Source organism: Leptonychotes weddellii, chromosome 16 (genome assembly GCF_054177405.1).
Source record: "Leptonychotes weddellii isolate Sample4059 chromosome 16, ASM5417740v2, whole genome shotgun sequence".
Lineage (NCBI taxonomy): Eukaryota > Metazoa > Chordata > Mammalia > Carnivora > Phocidae > Leptonychotes > Leptonychotes weddellii.
This window is the reverse complement of record NC_138384.1, coordinates 30462000-30486166: the sequence shown is the minus strand read 5'-3', so window position 1 is coordinate 30486166 and position 24167 is coordinate 30462000. Positions and strand designations below refer to the sequence as shown.

The following is a 24167-nucleotide window of genomic DNA, read 5'->3' as shown; positions in this document are numbered from 1 at the left end:
CAGGGTTGTGGGATTGAGCCCTGTGCTTGGCAAGGAGTCAGCTTGAGGATTCTCTCCCTCTCCCTTTGCCCCTCCCTCCTGTTTGCATACTCTCTCTCTCTCTCTCAAATAAATAAATCTTAAAAACCAAAAGAAAGGGGGCACCTGGGTGGCTCAGTCGTTAAGCGTCTGCCTTTGGCTCAGGTCATGGTCCCAGGGTCCTGGGATCAAGCCTCACATCGGGCTCTCTGCTCGGCGGGAAGCCTGCTTCTCCCTCTCCCACTCCCCCAGCTTATGTTCCCTCTCTCGTTGTGTCTCTCTCTGTCAAATAAATAAAATCCTTAAAAAAAAAAAAAAAAAGTTACCTAACCCCTCAAGACCTAATTGTCTTCATGTGCTAAATGAGAAGGGCTGGGCTCCATGAAACCTGAAGGTCTAGGGAGTTTAGACTTTTAAAAATATCATTCATTTTAGCAAATTCATTCATTCTGCAGTTATTCATTGAACACTTACATTGTGGCAAGCCCTGTTCCAGTTGCTGGGGAAATCGTAAACAGACAGACAAAAATCCCTGTCTTCTAGAAATTTACCTTCCGGCTTGGGATGAGATAATACACAAATAAATAAAAACATGTAGTATGTGACTAGTGCTCCTCCACACTGTCGAGGTCATCAAAAACAAGGAAGGTCTGAGAAACTGCTTCAGCCAAGAGGAGCCTAGGGAGACATGACCAAAAAATGAAATGTGGTATCCTGGACCAGAAAGAAAGGTAAAAACTGAGGAAATCAGAATAAAGTATGGACTTCTTTTAATTGATACATGGAATGTATCAATATTGGTTCACTAGTTGTAATAAATGTATTCCAAATGTAAGATGCTAATAATTGGGGAAACTAAGTGTAGGTTATATGGGAATTTTCTTATATAGTACTGTCTTTACTATTTTTCTGAAAATCTAGAAGTGTTGTAAAAAATAAAGTTTATTTTTAAAGTGTGTGTGTGTGTGTGTGTGTGTTGATGAGTGACGTGGAGAAAAGTGAAGCTGGGTCAGAGGGCAGGGAGCGCAGGTGGTGAGGAAGGTGAGGGAGGGCCCAACAGAGAAGGTGACATTTGGGGAGAACCCTGGATGGAAGTGGGGGAGCTCGCCATGTGGGTATTTGTGTGTGTGTGTGGAGGGGAGTGTTTTAAGACAGTGGGACCCACAAGGGGCAAGGCCCTCCTGAAGGTAGCAACTAGAAGGCATGCCAGTTGCCATGGGGGGAGCCCCGCAGGAGTGTCGGTGGAAGTAGAAAATTAGGTCAGACTGGTGGTGGGGGTGGGGGGGGGGTGTGGAAGGGTGGGGGCTGGGCGTTAGTTATCTTTTAAGTCCGGATCAGGACTTTGGCATCGACTCTGGACCAGATGCGGGCAAAGCCGTGGGTCTGGCCGCCTTCCCTGTGGCACGGATCCCACATCACATGGCCCTCCTTTTACAGGCTTCTGAAAGTTACCACTTGAGGGCCTCATTAGGCTTTAGAGCAAGGGTTGGAAAACTACAGCCGTGGGCCAAATCCTTTCCCACCTGGTTCTCTGCAAAGCTGTACAAAGGTGAGCTCCTACCTTTTCCCTCCCTCCCTTCTGTGAGGTTGTTTCATACATTCATAGACAATTTGTAATTGTTTTGTCACATTCTGTATTCCATCCTGGGATTCTCTCGACTTCCTAAATGATTTGTTAAAATCTGCATACATTAAGGTTCACTCTTCATGCTGTGAAGTTCAGTGGGTTTTGACAAATGCATAGTGTCATGTATCCACCATCACTGTTTCATGCAGAATAATTTCACTGCCTGGAAAAAACCCCTGTGCTTCACCTATTCAGTTCCATCGTGTCAAACCTCTGGCAACCACTGATCTTTTCACCCATCTCTATAGTTTTGCCTTTTCTAGAATGTCTTATAATTGGAACCGTATAGTATGTAGGCTGTTTAGACTGGCTTCTTTCACTTAGCAATATGCATTTAAGATTTAGTCAAGTCTTTTTGTGGCTTGATAGCTCTTTTCTTTTTATCACTTAATAAAATTCAGTGTCTGGATGTGCCAGTTTGTTTATCTATGTCACCTATTGAAGGGCATCTTGGTTGCTTCCAGTTTTTGGCCATTATGAATAAAGCTGCTATAAACATTCATGGGGAGGTTTTTATGTGGACATACGTTTTCAAATCAGTTGGGTGTGATTGCTGAATTGCATGGTGACACTGTGTTTAGCTGTGTATTCACCCTGTTTTTTTTAGAATATCACAGAGGAAACCTATGACTTTTTTTGGTTTGTGTCCTTTGACAGTGCCATGGTACTATTCTTTTCCTATTTCTGGAGGCTTGATTGAAATTTCTCCAGAGGAGTGTTAAAATTCAAATTGTTTTTAGTGAAATTTGAAATTATGATGGAACTTCTAAGAGTAGATTCTTAAAAATCTTTTTAATTTTAAAATTTATCCCCAGTGGGTCCTACCCTGAGAACTTAATAGATCAGCTGTCTAATAAGTTGAAGTAATTGAGATACAATAGTAACAAGTTAAAAATAATCGTACTAGCATTCCTGGAGGCTTTGGGAGTGACATGTACATTTAATTTGAAATAGTGGGGAAGTGTTTCGACGGACTCTCTTTGCATAGATGTGTAAGGTTCTCTCCAGGTAAAGACATCAGAATCTGCATGATTTCTTCCCAGTGCTAAAACTTGAAACACATTGAATTGAAAACACATTGATGTTGGGGCGTGTGGCTGGCTCAGTCGAAAGACCATGTGACTCTTGATCTTGGGATTGTGAGTTTGAGCCCCACATTGGGTGTAAAGTTTACTTAAAAATAAATAAATAAGTAAACTTTTTAAAAAAAGGAAAGAAAAAAACACATTGGTGTTACAGAGGGAAAATGAAACGGGAAAAAAGCTTGGAGTTTTTTCAGCTTTATCGGTGTATGATTATTGATGTGTAATATTGATATATAATAAATACACTGCACATATTTAAAATGTACAACTTCAGTTTGGACATGTGGATGACCGGCACTACAATCAAGATAATGAACACAGCTGTCATCCCCCAAAGTTTCTTATTCATCATTATCATCCCCCCTTCTCTTGGCAGCAACTGGTCTGTCACTTTTATCACAATATATTAGCTTTCATTTTCTTTTTTTGTGTTTTTTTTTTAAAGATTTTATTTATTTATTTGACAGAGAGTGAGAGAGCACAAGCAGAGGAAGAAGGAGAAGCAGGCTGTCCACTCAGCAGGGAGCCCAATGTGGGGCTCGATCTCAGGACCCTGGGATCATGACCTGAGCTGAAGCCAGATGCTTAACCGACTGAGCCACCCAGGCTCCCCTAGCTTGCATTTTCTATAAGTTTCTATATATTGTATATGTAATTTATGTGAATTATTTAAATGGAATCATACAGTGTATATTTATATGGAGAAGTTTCTGGTTTCCTTCAGAATAGTTTGAGATTCATCTGTATTGTTGGGTGGATCAGTACTTCCATTTCTTTGTTGCTGAGTAGTATTCCATTTTATGGTGCCATGGACTGAATTGTGTTCCCTATAATCATATGTTGGAGCCCTAGCCCCCAACATGACTGTATTTGCAGACAGGGCTTTTAGGAGTGGATAAATAAGGTCAAAAGGGTGGGGCCCTAATCCTGTAGGATTGGTGGTCTTATAAGACGAGGAAGAGTCTTCTCTTTCTCCTTGTGCACATGTTGTCAAAGGGCTGTGTGAGGGCCCAGCAATTAGGTGGCCTTTGTAAACCAGGAAGAGAGCTCTCACTGGGACTGGACTATGCTAACATCCTGATCCTGGAGTTCCTGCCTCCAGGACTCTGATACAATAAATTTCTGTTGTTTTAGCCACCCAGCCTATGATGCTTTATTATGGTGGCCTGGGCAGGCTAAGACCTGTGGATACACCATAATTTGTTTTCCCATCTTCCTGTGGTTAGACATTTCTAGTTTTTGGCTATTTCAAATAAAGCTGCTGTGAACGTTCATGCACAGTTTTTGAGTAGACCTGTGCTTTCATTTTTATCAGGTAAATATCTAGGATTGGGCTGGCTGGATTATGTGTTTCACATAAGAAACTGCCAGATGATTCTCTGAAGTGATTGTACCATTTTACTTTCGTACTAGTGGCATATGAGAATTCTGGTTCCTCCACATCAGTCTTGAGGCTTGAATCATGAATCGCTCTTCCTTAGGTGGTCCACCCAGAGGTGTGGAGGAGGCTCTTCGCCTGCTGGAGCGTGGCCGGGAGAGGCGTGGGCAGGCAGCCATTTCACCGTGGAGCCCTCTGCCATACTCTCTATGCTCTCAAATGAGAGTTTTTTAGGCCCACATGAATCTACTTTCCATAAAAATACAGCATGATTTAATATCTTTATTCCTTATATTTGTCCTTCTTTCATTGCTTTTCCTATTTTTCTTTTACTTGCAGACCTCCTGGGTTAAGCCCAGAGTTTCTGGGCTATGAGGTATTGGAGGGAGCCTGGGTTTTAGAGTCAGATACACCTGGATTTGAATTTGGGCTTTATAGCTTAGCTGTGTAGCAAGTCGTGTGACCCGACTCTCAGTTTCCTCATCCATTTTTAAAAAGTGTGGGGAGGTTGATAATACCCAGCTTGATTGGTTGTTACAAGGCTTAAGTACAATGCATTGAAAACATTTTCATTGAACATCTTGGAAACTGTATTCATTTCCCAAGATGTATTTGTAATTAGAAGTCCCGTTTTCTATTTGACAGTGGCTGCTATGCTACCCACGGAGTAGGAGGGGAACTGAAGTTTTAATGGATGCCACCAGTTAGAGGGAGACCCAGAATATATGGCAAAATACAGTGGTATTGCCAGGGCTTAGAGTAACCTTGCAACGTTTAATAATCCAGGCCTTCCTTTGGCCATTTGCATGGTATTGCAGATGTATTTCGTGTGCCTATTTATGTACTTATACAAGGACAATTCCTGCCTGAGTGTGATTCCTTTAAGCAGCCCATTTGGGAACCCCCAGCCTGCACGGTACTTAGGGAATGTTTTGAAGGAGGAGAAAAGGAGGAACATACTGTGGCTCTGGGAGCGCTGTTTCTCAGGCCTCCGGGATCCCAGCCAGTATACACGTCTGCCTGCCTTTCTCAGTGCTTGGGCTGCAGTGTCTGAGCGTGGGCCTTTTGGCCTGCGGAATCCTTTGTCCAGCTGGCTGAGGTGCCTTGAGTGCTTTGGGCCTTGCCTCCCTTGGAGAAGTGGGAAGTTACTCTTTGATGGCTGGGCCAGACTGCTCATCTGATGTTACTGGAGTTTGAAAGATTGTCCTGGTAGTCAAGGGGTTGGCATCGGTGTGGCCGGGGCAACCGCAAGGGGAAGGGAAGGTCCTGGTGAAGTGGGATGTGCGGGTGTCAGGCGGCACTGGATTTGTTTTGCCAGGTGAGGGTGTCTGGGGGCCTTCTCTCCCCTGCCTGACCACTGGGTTCCAAGTGTCCTGCAGCGTTTCTCCTTAGAGCCGGCTGGCTTTCTTGGCATCATTCAGTCTAGTTGCTAGGAAGCCGAATAAGGCAAATGCAACTTCCTTTTGACTTACTCACATTGAACCATCTGCTTATTCCTTCTCATGGCCTTCAAACTTGGCTAGGATCATTGAGAAGAGGGTCGAGTGGAGCATCTGTGCTCCTGATCCTGTTTGGAAAAGGAAAGCTTTCTAATAACTCTTTAACCCTCTCGGTCCAAATTCATAATAGTTAATCTTGTTTAGCCCCTTGTGTCTTTCAGCTAACAATTTGTAGCAGGCATTTTCTTCCTAGATTTTGCCCCTTATTATTTTTATTTTTTTTTTAAAGATTTTATTTATTTGTTTGACAGAGACAGAGACAGCGCGAGCAGGAACACAAGCAGGGGGAGTGGGAGAGGGAGAAGAAGCAGGCTTCCCGCGGAGCAGGGAGCCCGATGCGGGGCTCGATCCCAGGACCCTGGGACCATGACCTGAGCCAAAGGCAGACGCTTAACGACTGAGCCACCCAGGCACCCGCCCCTTATTTTTGTCTTAGATTTACATCTGTGTTATTCATTAACCACACAACTTTTGAATGAGGAAGACAGTGTCGGTGTGTATCAAGTGCATTTGGCATGTAAACGTAACAGTGGTCTTAATGGAGGACCTTGAGTGCTTAGAATTGAGGCACACTAATGATTCAGGAATGTTCTTTCATAAGTGCCATTGTGGAGTTAGTGTCAGATAGATACATTAAAGGTGGCAGATAATTCATGAAAAAAAATTTTTTTTTAAATTTTATTTATTTGACATAGAGACAGAGAGAGAGGGAACACAAGCAGGGGGAGTAGGATAGGGAGAAGCAGGCTTCCCGCTGAGCAGGGAGCCCAATGCGGGGCTCGATCCCAGGACCCTCGGACCATGACCTGAGCTGAAGGCAGACGCTTAACCGTCTGAGCCACCCAGGCGCCCCTAATTCATGAAAATTAATGGTGATATTGGTGGAGCATCTACCAAAGAGAAGCTTTAAAAAAACAGATTTTTTTAAGATTACCAGACACCACCAGCATTACATTCTTACTTTTTTTTTTTGTTTAATTCAGTTCATTTGGGTAAATCTGATTCATTATGTTGAAGCCCCTTTCCATTGGTGAATTTATTATAATGGTCTTTTCTTGTGACAGAGCTGTGCTTTCAGTTGTCAACTCTGGAAAAACAGTTGAGCAAACAAACTAGACAAAAATAGAAATAGGCATTACAAAATAGAGATTCTGAAAAAAAAAAAGTCTTGAGAAAATCATTGTTCGAGTTTTAAAAATCCAGTTTAACTGAAGATTTAATCACCTTTGAGTGTACCAAAACTGTGGAAACTAACGTGTGGGCTATGGGAAATAATTTCTTCTTAAGTGTAATTTTGTCTTTGTTGGTTTTTTAGCAGCAAGCCATATAAACCTTTTCTGCCGACTTCTTATTCTCCTCAAGAGGGCTACTTAAAGGAGGGTGAAGACATGCTAAGGTAAAGTTTTATTGTTGTGGCTCAATTTGCTAAAAGCTTTAGTAGTAATTTAGATGTGTTCTTACTGTGCAGACTTATGTGTTTGTTAAAATTGATGCTATTAATATTTGCTTTTTGGGAAGTCCCTCAGGTCAACTTGATCATATTAAGCCATTCGGCTTTAACTTCTCCCCTTCCATAGTCATTTGAACTCTAGTAACTAAAACAGACCTACAGACTGAAGGGACTCGACCATCCGAGCCCCTTTGTGGGCTCTGCCTGAGTGACCTACTGCAGCAGGCCCTTGACTCCCTTCTTCCACACCTCTCCACCTGTTTTGTGCTACCATCTGACCATGGATTTATGCTCTGAAAATGCAAATTTATTTTGGTTATGAGGTGAATCAGTATTCCAGTATAAATAAAGTCACTTAAAAATGGTTTGGGGCACCTGGGTGGCTCAGTCGACTGTTAAGTGTCTGACTGTTGATTTCGGCTCAGGTCATGATATCAGGGCCATGAGATCGAGCTCTGTGTCCGGCTCATGCTTGGAATGGAGTCTGAGATTCTCTCTCTGCCCCTTCCCTCGCCCATTCTCTCTCTCTCTCTCAGGAATGGATAAACAGATATAAAAGTGTTTGATATTAAAAAGTAAAAATCCCTTTCAGAGTTCTCCCCATTTTCCCCCTTTATTTTTAACTGAAATGGCTCACACTGGTATATTCTAGAACTTGCTTCTTTCACGTAACAGTATGTCATGGAGGATAATTGATCCTCATTGGTTTTGACCACCGTGTAGGATTCTGAAGTCTTTAAGCTAGTTTTGAAGGTGGCCTTACTTAGTTTAGTCTGTCACATTCAGCAGTGGAGTTCTCTTGAGTAACAAAATAGGTAAATCAACGTGGCACTTCAGGATTCTTGCTTTGGATTTACCTCTGTAGTTTTGGTAAAAGCAGTCTTCCTTGAATTGTATCTGAATTGATTTTTATATGTATAAACCTTGACAGGGCCTCTCTCTCACCTGCATTAAAGATGAGATTTGTGTCAGATTAGATTAATAATTCAAAATTGAAAAATGCCTTCCTCAGCTGCGGAAGCACTTGGAAGTATAGAGTTCAAGAGTGACTGTTAATGGGGGTTAGTCTCTCTCAGGTAACGTTTCCTGACAATGAGACTCAGAATACTTACACCGGTAGGTGATCTTCTGAAGGAGGGATTTTCTTAGCTCTGGTGTGAAGGAAGCCTAAAGGAGAGATAGATGATAATGGCTTACATCTATTGAAGGCCTGTCCTGCATCAGATACTGTTCTAAGGGCTTTACCTGCATTAACTCATTTAATCCTCATAGCAACACTTCCAGGTAGGTTCCAATCGCCCCATTTCACAGGTGGGGAAACTGAGGCATAGCAATGTTAAGTAACTTGTTCAAGCTTACCCAATTAGTAAGTGACAGCACTGAGATTCATACCCAGGCAGTTGCAATTTCAACATCATACTGCCTTTCCTGGATGACCACGTACCAGCTTCTGAGGTGCCCCCCAAACCCTGTCTAATTACTTAGAGTGGTGGTGGGCATTTTACAGACCACTTTGTTAAAAGAAAGTATATAAAGGGTGAGGGAAAGCCAGCAAGAAGACAGCCTAGAAAGGGGTAGAGAGGGCAGGCAGCTTGAGGAATGGCCTCTGGAGTCAGTGGCTAGTGTTTGTCAGAGACAGTAGACAGAGATAAAGTCTGCGTGGGGGAAGGAAACATTCTCTTGTAGCTCAGGATCCTCAGGCAGTAGGGGAGGCGTGGATTCAGGCACAAGCTCTGCCTCTAAAAGTCTGGAGCTGCGTCTTTGCTGTGTCAGGCAATTGGATGTGGACAAGAACCCAAATGAAAATCGTAAAGGGGCAGAGCAAAGGGATCGACGTTTGCTGGCAGCTTGCTGAATAGTCATGGTTTGAGCATGTTCCGTGGCTGCTCTGCCATGCAGCCTGATGCCTCTGGTGAGAAAGGAACTAATCACTGCCTGCCGAGGTGCTTCTCTCCCTGGCAGGACACTCCTTGTGGACAGACACATTGGTGTCTGGATGCTGGAGAGCCGCAGTAAAAATGCCTGATTTAGGGTACAGCGTGCATTGAATTCCCCCTTTCTTCTGTTAAATCACAGCAAAGGGGACTACTTTAGATGGCTAATAGATTACCCAGCATCTGTGCACTATTTGCATGCCTTTGCAAGGGAAAATAGCTGGCTCACAGGAGCTGTAGAGTGTTTAGGAGTAAAGTGAGCAGACCTCATTGACTCGTTTTTTACTCCCAGCCAATGAAGACCTTCAGAGATAAGTGCCTCTTCTTCAAAAGATACACACGTCTGATAAAATTATCTCCTCTTCTTTAAAATAAACACCTTCAAGTATGAGTTTCTGTCTGTATTAGTCTGATTGACAAAGATCAATGGCTCCATGTAGTACTTTTCATCCTAACAGGCAAGAGGAAGTGAATGGGAGAGGACAGAAAAAATCCCAGGAACTCAAAATATTCTGAAATGAGAACAGATTATTGAGCGTCTATCTCTGTGTAGACACGGCCTTTCTTTCGGTGCATACATATTGCACCAGGTGACCTGGTATTTATTTCTTGGCTTTTGGGGACACATTTAGAGGGAGACTGCATTTGCACAAACTATTATATTTTCATGCATCCAATAGCATTAAAGAATTACGGCGGAATGTGGCTGATTATTCAAAAAGGCACGAAGAGAGTCATGAGCGACCCCAGTCCACTCAGTTAGGTAAGAGTCTTGCTGAGATTCCCCTTCAGTTTTCTTCATCTATTCTTTATAGAGGTGTTGCCATTCCTTTACACTTTTGTAAAAAACCCTGAAAACCTTCAGTGATTGCTTTTGCCCTTGCAAGAGCATGAACATGTCAATATTTTTCAGATGATGCCAGCGGCAGGGACTCTTGGAAAGAAGGGCTTTTCCAGCACTTTTATCAAGTGATTCAGAAAGAACGTGATCGAGAGAGGCCTTCAGATTGCGTTATCGTTTCTATCAATAATGAACAGAGGTATATTTATTTCTTTCTAGCCTGTCAAATGAGAATGTGTACAAATGGAATAATTAAGTATTCAGCCTTACATCCATAAGTTGCTGAGAATGGAAAGACTCTGGAAATGCTGTTAGAACACTGCTCAAGGAATTACAAGAATGCACTGTTGGGTTTACTATCCTGTGGCTGGGGAGGTTTCTGATGATTACTCTCTCACTCAGTTTTCTGTATTGCTCAAGTTTTCTACAATGAATATCCATTGATTTCATAATCAGGAAAAAAACCAAGGCTGTTATCAGGCTGGGTTCCATGTGCCAGGCACTGTTCTAGGCTCTAGGGATACTTGAGTGAGCATAACAGACAAACCTTTGCCTTGGGGCGCTGACAGTCTAGTGTAGGACGCCACAAGTTGGCCTCACTGATCATTTCAGAGACAGGTTCCTCTCATTTCTTAACTGCTTGTTGAATTCCTTTCAGCCTTTATCCTTGCTATTTTTCCTTCAATGTGGGATGCCCATTCCCTCTTCTCCATCTCTAACTCGTGCAGGCCAACTAACACTTGTAACTTGTATAGGCCACTTAACACCTGTAACTCACGCAGGCCACTTCAGCGCAGTTGTGGCCTGGTCCCCTGCCCTCTTGGCTGTCTCCAGCTTGTCCTTTGGGTCTGCATAGTGCCCTGATCTTGCGCACATTGGCTGGCACTTGAAGGCAGACAGGGGACTTAATGTGTGATGATAATTGTGTCTCTGGATTCTGTCGGGTTTCGTAGTGCTTGGCAAAGAGCATGTATACAAATGGTTGGTTGGAGGCATGCACACTTAGTCCAGGCTAGGTGCTGAGTGAGTGATACTGCAGACTCAGACATGAGAACTAATCCTTCCTGAACAGGAGACCAGGCATGCACAAAACAACTCAGCAAGAAGGCAGTGTTGGTGTTCTCACTCTTTGTGAAAATTGACAATCTTAAAATGACTCAGAATTCTTACTCGGTGATATCTGCTTTACAGAAATCTAATGTATTTGTAGATAGCATCTTTTTTTTTTTTTTAAGATTTTATTTATTTATTTGACAGAGAGAGACACAGCGAGAGAGGGAACACAAGCAGGGGGAGTGGGAAAGGGAGAAGCAGGCTTTCCGTGGAGCAGGGAGCCCGATGCGGGGCTCGATCCCAAGACCCTGGGATCATGACCTGAGCCGAAGGCAGATGCTTAACGACTGAGCCACCCAGGCGCCCCTGTAGATAGCATCTTTATTGTAAGAGTTTGTAAAAGCAAAATTATAGCTTCATCTCATTTGGAGGGTATTTGGGTTGGATCTTGGGAGACAGCGCACTGGAAGAAATGAGGTCAGTCACAGCATGGGGAGGGTGGGAGAGGCCAATTCCTTTTACATTAGAAAATTATGGGATTTCCCTTTAATAATTGAAAGAGAAGCAGGCATGCCCTGGATTAATTTGATCATGTGCTAATTTAAACCAATTTTGAACCAGAGGCAGTAAAGACTCAGCATGCATAGTGGCTTGGTTTTCCCTCAACATTTAGCAACTTTGCTGCAATCGTTTGCATCAGCCAGGGAAACTACATTAATCTTTGACTAAATCAGCTTTCTTGGAACTTGTAGCGAGCATCACATAGATCTGTAGCACCTTGTAGCTCTTTTAGAATTGTGATGGGCTCCAGCGGCCATTTGATTCCTGCACCTTAATGCCCTTGCCAGTCTCCCAGCTCCAGAGTTAGGCTGGCTGGTGTTGATTGGTGGAGAGGAGTCCTCAAGATTGCTTTTCTGCGCCCCCTCCATCTGGGATGGTATTCAGAAACTGCTCTTCTGCCCAGTGTTCCGCAGTTCTGGCATTTAGCCATGGATTAGGACCCTTGGTGGGTGCAGCTTAGGGACTCCTTGGCCAAGTGCAGGCTGCATCTGCCAGAGTCCACAAACTAGGCCTTGCTGCCTGCTCTGTTGTCACTTCGATGTCGGAAAGATTTGTAGTGATATATTGGTTGGCTGCTTCATTCCTTGATACTCCAAAACAGTAATTAATTTTCAAATCATGTTCTCCAATGTGAATTATTATTGTGATAGTTTTGACTCATGGGCTGTCACTCTGTAAATATGAACCATGTCTTGTTTTTCTTGTTTTCCTCTTGAATTCGTTTTCTGAAATCATCATTTACTCTCCCAATTGCATGGAAACCATTTTTCCTGCCATCATTTTAATTTTTAATACACAGAACATGCATTTAATGTATATCCGTTATGTGTGCTAAGCACAGTGAGGAATATACAGATAATTAAGTGACAGTTCCTCTTTTGTACCACATGCAGCCTATAAGATAAAACACGTGCAGAAATAACAAGTGGAAGATGGGATATGCTGAGTTGTTCCTGCTCTAGGCAGAGGATACATAAGAGGAAGAGCAAACTACCGTTGTAGGGTCCAAGGAGGTAAATCAAGGAGGTTTCAGGGAATCATGTCATTTGAGGTTTCTAAGTTTCTGTGCAGGTTTCTGAGCAAGTATCGGGCAGGAAGGGAAGCATAAACCCAAAGGAGAGGTCTGGGATGGATTCTCTAGGACTTGAAGACCCAGGCTGAGAAAATGGGAGATGAGCGGACTCTGGGGTTTGATCCAAGGTTGTTTATGGGATGGTTGATACTGATCGAGATGGCTAACTCCGGTATCATCCGTTTACTCTTTTTTGTTTGTTTGTTTGGGTATACATTTACTTATTTGTTTATTTATTTATTTAAGTAAACTCTACCCCCAACGCGGGGCTTGAACTCGCAACCCCATGATCAAGAGTCACACACTCCTGGGGCGCCTGGGTGGCTCAGTCGTTAAGCGTCTGCCTCCGGCTCAGGTCATGATCCCAGGGTCCTGGGTTTGAGCCCCGCATTGGGCTCCCTGCTCAGCGGGAGGCCTCTTCTCCCTCTCCACTCCCCCTGCTGTGTTCCTTCTCTCTCTCTGTCAAATAAATAAATAAAATCTTAAAAAAAAAAGAGTCACACACTCCACTGTCTGAGCCAGCCAGGCACCCCCTCATCCATTTACTTGTTAGCAAGAAATTGTCGCAGTTGTAGTGACCTTAACAAATACTGCTCTGTCCCAAGAACTAATTGTAGATGAGCATTCTCTTATTTTTCTGAAGATAATAGTCTTATCTGTTCTTTCAAACAATCTTACATTTTCTTTCATGGTCTTTAAATTGAAATGATTTCATCAATGATTGCATCTTGAAAAATGCTGGCCATGTTTGTGGTGCTTATCCAGTGTATCACGCCACACAAAAACATGGCTTTGACATACTCTGCTTTCTTTATAAAATTCTGTATGTGGTCAACCGTATGAGAACACCACATTTTCAAAAAAGTAAGTTTCGTTTGGCTAAAGTTGCCTCCAGTTCTCTTAACTGATTCCATCAAAGGGATAATGTACTATTGAATGTTTTCAATGTGTCTAAGAATGAAAACAAGTTGCAGGGCATGCATGATTTTTGAAAAAATACAGCATCTTCTACTTCACTTATCCAAGTACAGTAAAAATATAGTGTCTTATACCTCACTTAAATTTGTCATCAAAGTATCTATGGAACAACTGCTTGGTGATGTAGGGGTTTTTTTTCTTTTGTTTGATTGATAATAACCCACCTTTTTCTTGTGTGTGTGGTATGTGGTTTTGTTTTTTTAAGGGAATATGCAACAGGCATAGGTCATCGGTTGCAGGATCACGGCCTTGTGGTGGAAATGATTCACCTCTCCTCCGAGTCAAGTCTTACAAGAGCACTCCAGGAAGTTAAGGACGATGGATCCCCATTTTGCATTCTTGTTGAACAGTCTAATGTAAAACTTTCCTCTTGCACCGTGATTATGCTTCATGAGTCTATCAAAAGTAAGTTTAGCTCTCTAGAACTATCACTTAAAATGGATCTTGCTTTAAAAATGAATAGTTTTTCTTTATATGCTGGTATACTTTGAAGGTTCATATTTGTCAGTAACTAAGCTGTATCTAGTTGAGTAAGAAGTGACTTGAATAGGTATCCCAAAGTATTCTCCTGTGTATTAGGGTAACTGAAACTTAAATCATCTTTATTGCTTCTTACTTAAGAATCCAGAATGTTTTGTCCCAAATACTATGTAACAAGGCAGTTCTCTTATGTAGAGGAACTTTTGACCAAATCTCACCACCATCTTTTCTGCCCTCAATGGTAAGTCTAAGAGATGTTATGTTTGTGCATTCTCTTAGACTAACCTTCTTGCTAACTTTGCCTTTCCTGTGATATCTCAAACATTTCATTATTCTTAGGCTCATGAGAGTGCACGAAAATGAGCCCTTTTCTTCCCTAAAATACATAGATGCACACATCCTAGACCACCCTCCTATTTCCCTCCTGGTCAGAGCTGCTGCTTCCAGAGAGGAGGGTCTGCCTTGTGGAGGGCCCCTCAGCAGCTCCCCTAGAGTCAGACCCAGACGAGCCTGGGTTCTATAGTCCTCTTGTCTTTGTGGAAACTCTTGGTGCTGTTCTGTGCAGTGCACACTTCCTGAGTTCCTCATTGCACTGGGCACTGTGCAAGATGCAGGCCAGCCCTGCTTCCTTCCTCTGCTGGGTAGGCAGCAGCCAGGCAGGCTTCTCCAGCAGGCGCATCTCAGCTTGAGTCTCCATAGCAATGTAGGATTTTCACTGCTAAGTCAGGAGACCTTTCCCCTGGGCAGATACCTAGTGGAGCACTAGTAGCTGAATTTATATCCTGCCTGTGGCTTCTGGGACCTTCAGAGAAGTCGGTGTCAGACTGATGTCTGACTGATGTCCAGCTATACTGTTGGATCTAAAAAAAACAATAGTGAGGAACACTCGGCGTCCCATAATCTTGGGGGTGCCAGGACATCCTTTCCTCTGACCATTCCATTTGCTTTGCCCCTATGTAGCCGCCTGTACCCACCTAGTCAGCTCCTGTTCAGTACTGTTCCCGAGAGTGTGAAACGATGGTTTTTCTAAACGTAGAAAATGCCTAATTTATTTTAAACAAATAATAAGACTAACCCACATTTATGTCATGCATAAATTCTGAAAATGTAAAAGAAAAGGCATACTTTGAAAAATTACAAATCCCAACTTCCTGGGGATGGGGGTGGGGAACAGTTTAATTTAACAGGTTGTGCAGAGGACTAATCACATCTGTTTACATTCATGCAAGATCATTTAGGAAATAACCAATAAAGTAAGTAGGCCTCTCTTTCACATTGCATTATTGCTGACAGTTTGTTTTATACCTTGCATGCAGCCATTATTCACAAGCCCATGGAGCTGCTTCTGTGCTGAGACAAACATTTAAGACAGTCAAACAATGAAGCTTCAGCACCTGTAGGCAAATATACATTCATATTTCTTCCTAAATGTAACCTTAATAAACAGTTTAAGATTTAACCAAATACCATAATCTCCACTGTAGCTCTGTAATGCCCCTTGGATCCTAAATTTGTTCAGATGTGATACATGGCAAGACAGGGCAGGGGCCTCTCATCTAAAATTAAACTTTTATGAAGTCTTATTCTCAGTAGGTAAACCTGGGAGAGATTAGAAGACACCTATGCATTGACTACCGCCATTAAGTTACATAGAAGCCATTCCTAGTGTCTAGAATTTATTTTATATGTAGTATTTAGGGCCTGGAGCACTCGGACCTGACCTGGAAAGGCTTTTAACATGATTTAAGATCCCATAGGCCTGAGCTAAAGACTGCAGAGCCGCGTAGAGGATTGTGGGTTACTCCTCGGCCTGCAGTGACAGAGCCTAGAAGCCCTGCACTACATGTCTGTCTGTCTGTCTGTCTGTCTGCCTTTTTTCAAAGTATTACACATACAGAGTGAAGAGAGGAACACTAAAAGGTGTGTAATGAAAACCAGCAGCCCTATTTCTCACCTGCTCGCCTCTCTGAAGGCTCTGTTCTCTGCTTCCACTTGTTTTTTTCTGTGAATCACGCTTGTCTCAAGTTATCCACCTGGATTGCTGGAACCAAATCAAACACCTTTGCTTTTAGGATTTTTTTTTTCCCTTTAAACTTTTCTAGTAGCCAGCAATGGTTGACGTTGCATCCTGCCTTTTTTTAGGCTAGATTTGTTTAGCGTTAAGAATTCCCATTGACGGGGCACCTGGGTGGCTCAGTCGTTAAGCGTCTGCCTTCGGCTCAGGTCATGATCCCACGGTCCTGGGATCGAGGCCCGCATCGGGCTCACTGCTCGGCGGGGAGCCTGCTTCTCCCTCTCCCACTCCCCCCTGCTTGTGTTCCTTCTCTTGCTGTCTCTCTCTCTGTAAAATAAATAAATAAAATCTTTAAAAAAAATTGCAGGGGCGCCTGGGTGGCTCAGTCGTTAAGCGTCTGCCTTCGGCTCAGGTCATGATCCCAGGGTCCTGGGATGGAGCCCTGCACTGGGCGCCCTGCTTGGCGGGAAGCCTGCTTCTCCCTCTCCCACTCCCTTTGCTTGTGTTCCTGCTCTCACTATCACTCTCTCTGTCAGATAAATAAATAAAATCTTAAAAAAAAAAAAAAAAAAAGAATTCCCATTGATACACATAGAACCTATTTCTGCTCTCTTTCTTTCCATCTCTCTCTCTCTCTCTATCAGTGTAGTGTGAAGCTGTCCAATTGTGAAAAGCGGGTCTGTATGGAAACAGTAAACCAAGCTGCACATGTTATAATTTTGAAACAATGTAATGTTTGATTGTGCAATTGACAGGGCACCTGCTTTGGAGGGTCCCAGTCCAGTTGGATCAGTAGACAGTCACATCTGTACTGAAAGCTGACACAGTTTAAACGACATGTAGTTGGATTAACTATGTTATTTTCTGATTTTAAAAGGAATCAGGGCACCCGTGTGATATAAAGCAGGCTCTTTCTTGTCCCTAGTACATCGTCATATGCCCCTGGAAGATGCCCTGGAGCTGGTGGCTAAAGAATACAGGAGATTTTTCTCAAAACGGGAGCAGCAGGAATGTGCTAGAATTGCTCTGCAGGCTGGAGATCTGGTGGACGACTTCCTGGCTCGGGAGCGCCTGACCAGCTACTCTGTCCCTTCGGGCATTCAACACCTTCTCTTCCTGTTGAGTGAGGGAATGCATTTGTATGGGAATGAGTTGAATCTGCTCATTGACTACCTGAAGACCAGGAAAGGGCAACTGGAAGGTATTTGGCAGTGTTTTCCCTCCCCATTTTAAATCCCAGGAATTCCTGTTCTGCAAATCCATATGTGAAAGAATGCTAAGAATTTTTTATTTAATTGAGAGACTGTACTTCTGTTATATAAAGGTGTCTGATAGGAACATGTTCCACATAGGAATTACACTATTTTAATGTGTAACGTTTATAGACTAAAATGCTTTTTTTGAAGCTGAATTTCCTTTTGAATCAGATTTTTAATATATAAATAGGATGACTTCTGTATAGATAGATGAACTCGTTGGAAATAGTTTCTGTTCCCAATCAGTTTACTTTTGTGATTCAAAGTTTCAGCTTGTTAATTGATACATTTGTAGATTATCTTTTAAGTGTATGGTAAACATAAAGAAGTAGTTCCTAATCTTGAAGGTTGTAAAGAGCATTCCAGTTATGAGCCAAACTCGTTAAAATGGTGACTTTTCAGTTTACTTGTTTTGAGTTGAGTAGGTGAGAAGAAATAATAATCACTTGTCCCTGTGGGGAAACATAGCTGAACTTCTAGGGCCATGTTAAAGCTTTAAAGAAATCATTCATCTTATAAAATGTAGAATGTATTTTATTTTATTGAAGATTTTATTAATTTATTTGAGAGAGAGAGAGAAAGCAAGAGAGCACAGAGGGAGAGGGAGAAGCAGACTCCCCGCTGAGCAGGGCTCAATCCATGGACCCTGAGATAATGACCTGAGCCGAAGGCGGACGCTTAACCGACTGAGCCACCTGGGCGCCCCGAATGTATTTTATTTTTATACATTTTTCATTGTACCTACTTTCTCAGGGTTGGGGGGTTCATAAACTTAAAACACAATAGGTTTTTTTTTCCCTGAGTGCTTATGTAATTTATTAATTGATTAAGTATAATTGACATATTCTGTTACTTTCAGGTACACAGCATAATGATTTGATATTTGTATATATCATCTAATGATGACCGCAACAAGTCTAGTTAACATCCTGTTTCTCTTTGATCATAGAAACCTCCAAGTCAGAAAAAAACTGGCTTCCTTGAATTCCCCGAGTTGTTCCTTGTGCAGCTCACCAGCCTCTGCAGCAGACTTCTGGTGACCATTTATTTTCTTCATTTTTCCAGGCTTTGAGATGCTCGAGTCTTTGGCTAGCAGTGATCATTCCTCATTTCAGGGCAGGAATACCCCTGTCGTGGGCAAGCCGCCTCCACTTCTTCCAACCCCTGGAAAGCCGTCCTTCTCGGGCCCTCATCCCCCCCTTCCTGCCAAGCCCCCATTGTTAGGGGACAGACCAGGAGGGGCTCTCCTTCCACCACCAGGTCAGTGCTTCCCTTCAGGAATAAGAGCTCGCAGTGGCTCTGAGAGAGCAGGACAGTTTAGAGCAATTGCAGTGTTCATTGGCATATTCTCAGTGAATGCTAGGATTTCAGAAGACTAGGGGAGACACCTGGGGTTTCAGTGGGTGCCATTCCTCTTGAATGAGTTGCCTAAGTTTTAACACAGGGGAAGTGTAGAGGAGCTCTCCTATCAAGGTTGGAGGCCGCATTGAGGATGGCTTAAATGGTGTTCCCTTAATAGGCACTCTGAATCCCATAGTGTTTTCCAGGCTTTTCTGAGTAGTTGGCGTAAAAAGTATCTGACATCTGCCTAAAATGAGGTTGTATTACTGTGGACTCCTTCCATTGTAAGTGACAGGGACCTAACTCAGCTTAAAACAAGGAGACCTGACTGACTTACATAACTGAAAATCCCCAGAGTTGCCTCACTTCCAGCCGAACTGGATCCTGCTGCTCAAGCCTGTTCATCAGACATCCATCTCTTCCCTCTGGGAGGAGACTTGGGTGTGGCACTAACCACTTGGGGTACAGAGTTCCAGTCAAGCCCAGTGTCCATTATGCCTGTGGTTCCTGGGGTGTCTGGTGTCTGAGCCTTTTCTGCCTGTTGAGGGTAAAGAGGTTTTTTTGTTTGTTTAAGACTGAGAGAGAGAGAACGTGCACGCGTGAGCAGGGCAAGGAGTAGAGGGAGAGGGACAAGCAGACTCCCCGCTGAGTGCGGAGCCTGACACAGGGCTTGACCCCACGACCCTGAGATCATGACCTGAGCTGAAATCACGAGTCGGCTGCTTAACTGACTGAGCCACCCAGGTGCCCCAAGGGTAGAGTTTTAACTCCTCTGTAGGCACCTACAATGCAGCTTCCTCTACTTAGTCCCTACTCCCCCTGTTCCTCATCTTCCAAATATTCGTACACTCTTGTCTCTTCTCCTGTTCTCCTTGTGTATTAACAGTGGGAGCAGAGAAGAAACTGGATGAGAGCATATTTTCAGTCTGCCATGTTAAAGACAAAGATGGCAGTGAAGACTTTGTGGAAAGGTGGCTTTTCTCCTGGGCCTTAAATAAAATTTGGACCTCGGATGCATTTGTGCCTGAGAGTCAAATATTGCTTTGGTCTTTTATGTGAGCAGGCATCATTTTAGCCAAAACTCTTATGAGCGCAGTATTTCCACTTTGACTATTATTGTGGATCAAAATAGAGGGAATGTGTCTTCTTGCCTTGGTCGCTGTACATGTGTATGTCTTTTATTGGCAAAGTCAGTCTGTGTTGAAGATCCACAGCCCTAGGGGGAACATTTCTGTGCCCCCTCCCTTTCTGACCTGGTGACCTTTGGGATGATTGGGAGTATAGTTTCAAGTTTTCTCTGTTCCCGTCACAGCCTGGGCTTTCCTGCTACCTCGTGTTCCTTCCTTTCCTTCTGCTGCACTCACCACGCTCCCCTGTGCCTCAGCCCAGTCCCTTGGTCCACCCCTGGGCATTCTTACCACCTGGTTCCTGTGAGAAGCGAGTGAGTTAAGAAGAGAAGGGCTGAGGAGGAGATCTTTTTGCTCTAAATGCTTCTTATCCTTGCCGAAAGTTTAAAAACAAAATTCTTTCAGACCCTCAGAAAGGGCTAGGTGCTTGCTTCAGGGCCTTGGCATGAACTGTGAAAAAAATGCCCTGTTCAACAGGGTGAGGATAGCAGGGCAGATTGACTGCCCAAGGGAGGGTGACAGAGTGCTAGGCCATGACCATGTCCAGGCCAGTGTTCCAGAGGATGGATGTTAGATTCTCAGGAACAGAGTGCTTCACATGTGTTACGGATCTGCCTTTATGACCTGTCTGGGAACCTTACTGCTTCTGATGTTTGAGAAAATATATTCCAAGTGTAACAACATTTGGAACAAAACCCACTTGTGAAAAGGTGAGAGTGGAGAATCAGGATGTCAAGACATGCATGCACGCATGGACTAGACGAAGGGTTTGTAAACTTCTTAAAGGGCCAGATAGTAAATATGTTAATTTTTAGTGTTTACAGGTCAAGAAGCAAAGTTAAGGATATTATGTACATACTTATATAACCATTTAAAAACAAGAAAACCATCTCACCTCACAGGTCGTACCAAAACAGACAGCAGGCTGGATTTGGCCCCCAGACTCTAGTTTGCCGGCCCCTGGATAAACACTGAGGCCTAGTCTGGGCCCAGAGAGGACTTGGTAGAGCTCGGAGGAGCTGAGATTTGTGTGTGGCAGGTGCTCCCTGCTCAGCCCCTTTCTAAAGATTAAGGAAAAGTCCCTTTGGGGAGAGCAGCTGGAACCAGGTTCATCACGTATCTTCCTGTTTATGTTTTGGTTTCCGTTCTTTGCAGGATTGGGCAACCCCAAAGGTCTGTTTGCCCCTCCCCTGCTTCCAGCAGCCCCCTCCAAGAGATCTGCTCCTTTGGGATGCCCCCATCCCAAGCGTGCCAAGCGTCCACTACTTGGGGAGAAACCAGGCCTTCTAGCACCACCTCCAGGTGAGTAGCCAGGTGAGCTGGGAGTGGCATTCTAGGCTCATGCTGTCCGGTGGCCCTTTCTGCAACAGAGGAGATGTTCTACAGCTGTATGGTCTACTATGATAGCTGTGGGCCACATGTGGCTATTGAAACGTGGCTGGTAAGACTGAGGAACTGAATTTTCAATTGTGTTTAATTGTAATTAATTTAACTGAGTATCATCACATAGTAATTATATAGTAGTCACCTGTGGCTAGTGGCTACCTAAATGGTCAGTGTAGTTCTAGGCGACTGGATGTGACAAGAGCCTATAGCGGTAGGCAGGAACGTGTGTGATGTTTTTACCATATAGAAATCTATTATTTCCTAGTCTTCCCCCCCGCCCCCCCAGCCTTTAAAGCTGCAAATGTACTTAAGGGAAATATATCTCTAACATAAATGGACATTATTGTCCGTCACTGTAAAATAGAAGATAACCCTAATAAAGAGAACACAAAAGAGTGTTCCTGCCAGAAACTGTTGCCTGTCTCAGTCTCTGAGCTGAAGGCTTGCTCTCCCTCTGGTTAAGAAAGGAGATTACGAAGGGCCAGGGAGGGGTCAATGGAACACCAGCACTGCTAGAAACTCTCCCCCTGACTGTGACTCTTCAGGAGGATTGCAAGGAGTTGGCAAAGGGAGAATCTTCTCACGAGGTTGAATGTCATGTACCTGTGCGCCTGTGTATCGCTGATGTCATTCAGAGGTGTGCACTTTGTTTCTGCTTGGCTCAGGGAGATGCACAGCCTCCCTGCCGCCTGGCAGGAGGACAGGGACCTGACCTGTCAGACTTAAGGTCCTGATGATTGATACGCAGCCCTACTTCTGAGGCTGCACAGGAAGAGAGGCTTTGCCTCTGTCTTCCTCCCCAGTGCAGGCCTGGTGCTGCCTTTCCTCCTGTATGGCCGGGAGAGATGAGGCCAGACGCCCCCAAGCTGCCCCAGCCCCCCCAAGGCACAAAGGTGGTGGTAGGAGCTGAGATGCACTCTGGCTTGGGTAAGGCAGCCAAGCAGGCATTTTGCTGACTTCATTTCTAGGCATTCAGGCTTACTGAGCCCAAGTAAAGGCGCTGCCCAGAGTTCCTCTTGGTCACTGTTCTTTTTTGAGATTTGGTGCCTAAGCCCCAGCTCTTAGGAAAGTAAGCCTTTGTCCCTCTCTGTTCTTCATGCAGGAGACGTTTTTCATGACATTTACTGCCATTTTAAAGTCTCAATCCTTGGGGCACCTGGCTGGTTCTGTCGGTTGATCTCGGGGTCATGAGTTCGAGCCCCATGTTAGAGGTAGAGTTTACTTGAAAAAAATAAAGTGAAGTTTCATCTTCTGTGTTTTAGTCAAACATAGTTTTGTAAGATATACATGCTGTGGTTGTAGTATAAAGGATGTGTGTTTATAAAATGGTGGCAAGACATGGAACAGACATAGGGTTGTGATTCCTACCCTCCGGGGAACCTAGACAGTCTGTCTCATCTCAAGATCCTCATCTGACAGACCTCATTTTGGGGAAATTTTGAGAATTTTCCTTACCCCTAAGATGGCCCTCTCTGGCTTCTGAGGGCCCTCTCAGCCCCAAATTCCAGGAGTAATAGAGAAAACATTTTTAAAAAACAAGAGTGAAAATGTGAAGCACGCCTATACAAGGTATAAGAGTAGTGGGTACCATGCATTGAGTTCTCATCATGTGGCAGGCATGGGGTAATTTCATTTAGTCTTCAAACAACCCTGCAAGCTACATAGTGAGATGATCTCCCTTTTCCACACGAGTCACCTAAGGCTCAGAGTCAGGAGCCTGGCCAGGGTCACACAATGGTGTCTGGTGGGGCAGAGACTGCACACGAGCCATGGGACTCCATGCTCTGTGCTCTTACCCACCACACGGTCCTTGGATTTCAGCCACGTCCATTCACAGTGGAAGGACTGCAGACATATTGAGGGAAGGACTGGTTGCAGGGCTGCCATGAAGCCAAGAGCTGGTGTTGGAGGAAGTTGGGTGTTAGGGTGTCTGGAGGGGAGAGGCACCAGGATCTCCTGTGGTTAGAGAGGGACCTTTGGGTGAAGTGTTTATAACTCAGCGAAGGTGGGGATGGGGGCAGGTGTCCCCCAGTCCTTTGTAAGATGAGGCCTAGCACCAGGCACCAGGATTAAATGAGGTAATACGCACGAACAGCTTTTAAGACGCCCCAAGCATGGCAAGACGCTGCTGTGGCTGGAGCTAGGTCCGTGTGCTTCTGCCTGCACAGGTGGGCGCGGCTGGAGGGCTGTGGGCCCACTGGGCCCTCTGCAGACCCGGCAGGGCACGTACATTGATGCTGCTGGTTCCTCCTCTTTGCAGTTCTTCAGTCAGTGCTGCACAAGCAGACGGTGCAGCCCGCATCTCTGCTGAACTAAGGAAAGCTCCCGGAGCCAGGAGAACAAGGGGGCTGTTGCCCAGAGGGCGGCTTCACCCTCCTCCGAGGACCGAGGCCCGTCTGACTCGCGGCACTGGTGTCCGGGCAGCGGGCATGGACGTGCTTCCCTTCTGCCCGATACGTGGTCCCGTGGAAACGTGCTTCCTGGTTGGAGTCTCTGTGCCAAATTAGAGACGTGTGGAAGGTCATTGTTGTAGAAATTGGATCCTGAAGTTGTCCGATTATATACATACTAAAATAAAATAAAAACTTGTAGCTTTTGCATACTGGTTGCCGCTTTTTAAGGACTTGTTATTTTGGAATGATTTTAGGTTTATAGACAATTCCCAGAGATAGTACAGGGAGTTCCCTTTATCCAGCTTCCCCTGATGTTGACATCTTATAAAACCATGGTACCTTTACTGGGAAATTTGCATTAGTACAGTAATATTCACTATATTGTACACTTGATTCGTATTTTACCAGCTTTTCTGCTAACGTCATTTTTCTGTTTCAGGAAGGTACCACATTACATTTAGACTCCTTTGACTTCATTATGTTCCAGTTTTTTTATTATGAAGCCTTTTAAGTATACAGAAAATTTGAAAGATGTGTACAGTGAACACCCATATATTCTGTATCGACAATTGTTAACACTCTGCCATTTCTTTTTTTAAATTTTTTTAAATTCAATTAATTAACATACAATGTGTTATTAGTTTCAGACGTAGAGGTCAGTGATTCATTAGTCT

The 24167-nt window shown here is 44.0% G+C and overlaps 1 protein-coding gene across 3 annotated transcripts; it reads left to right on the top strand.

The window, feature by feature from the left end:
- Positions 1-1437: 1437 nt before the first annotated feature.
- LOC102731231 (nuclear receptor coactivator 5-like) lies at positions 1438-23696 on the top strand. 3 transcript variants are annotated; one of them, XM_081806621.1, is made up of 9 exons: positions 1438-1567; positions 6923-7003; positions 9672-9754; positions 9905-10031; positions 13702-13901; positions 16916-17191; positions 18312-18506; positions 20870-21016; positions 23361-23696. In XM_081806621.1, exons 2-9 carry the CDS (start codon positions 6996-6998, stop codon positions 23414-23416), a joined length of 1092 nt encoding a protein of 363 aa, XP_081662747.1. In that variant the 5' UTR covers positions 1438-1567; positions 6923-6995; the 3' UTR covers positions 23417-23696. The 3 variants fall into 3 exon arrangements, with proteins under 3 accessions (XP_081662747.1, XP_081662745.1, XP_081662746.1); XM_081806619.1 differs by having other exon boundaries at positions 16898-17191; XM_081806620.1 differs by having other exon boundaries at positions 1441-1567; positions 6926-7003; positions 16898-17191.
- Positions 23697-24167: the final 471 nt, after the last annotated feature.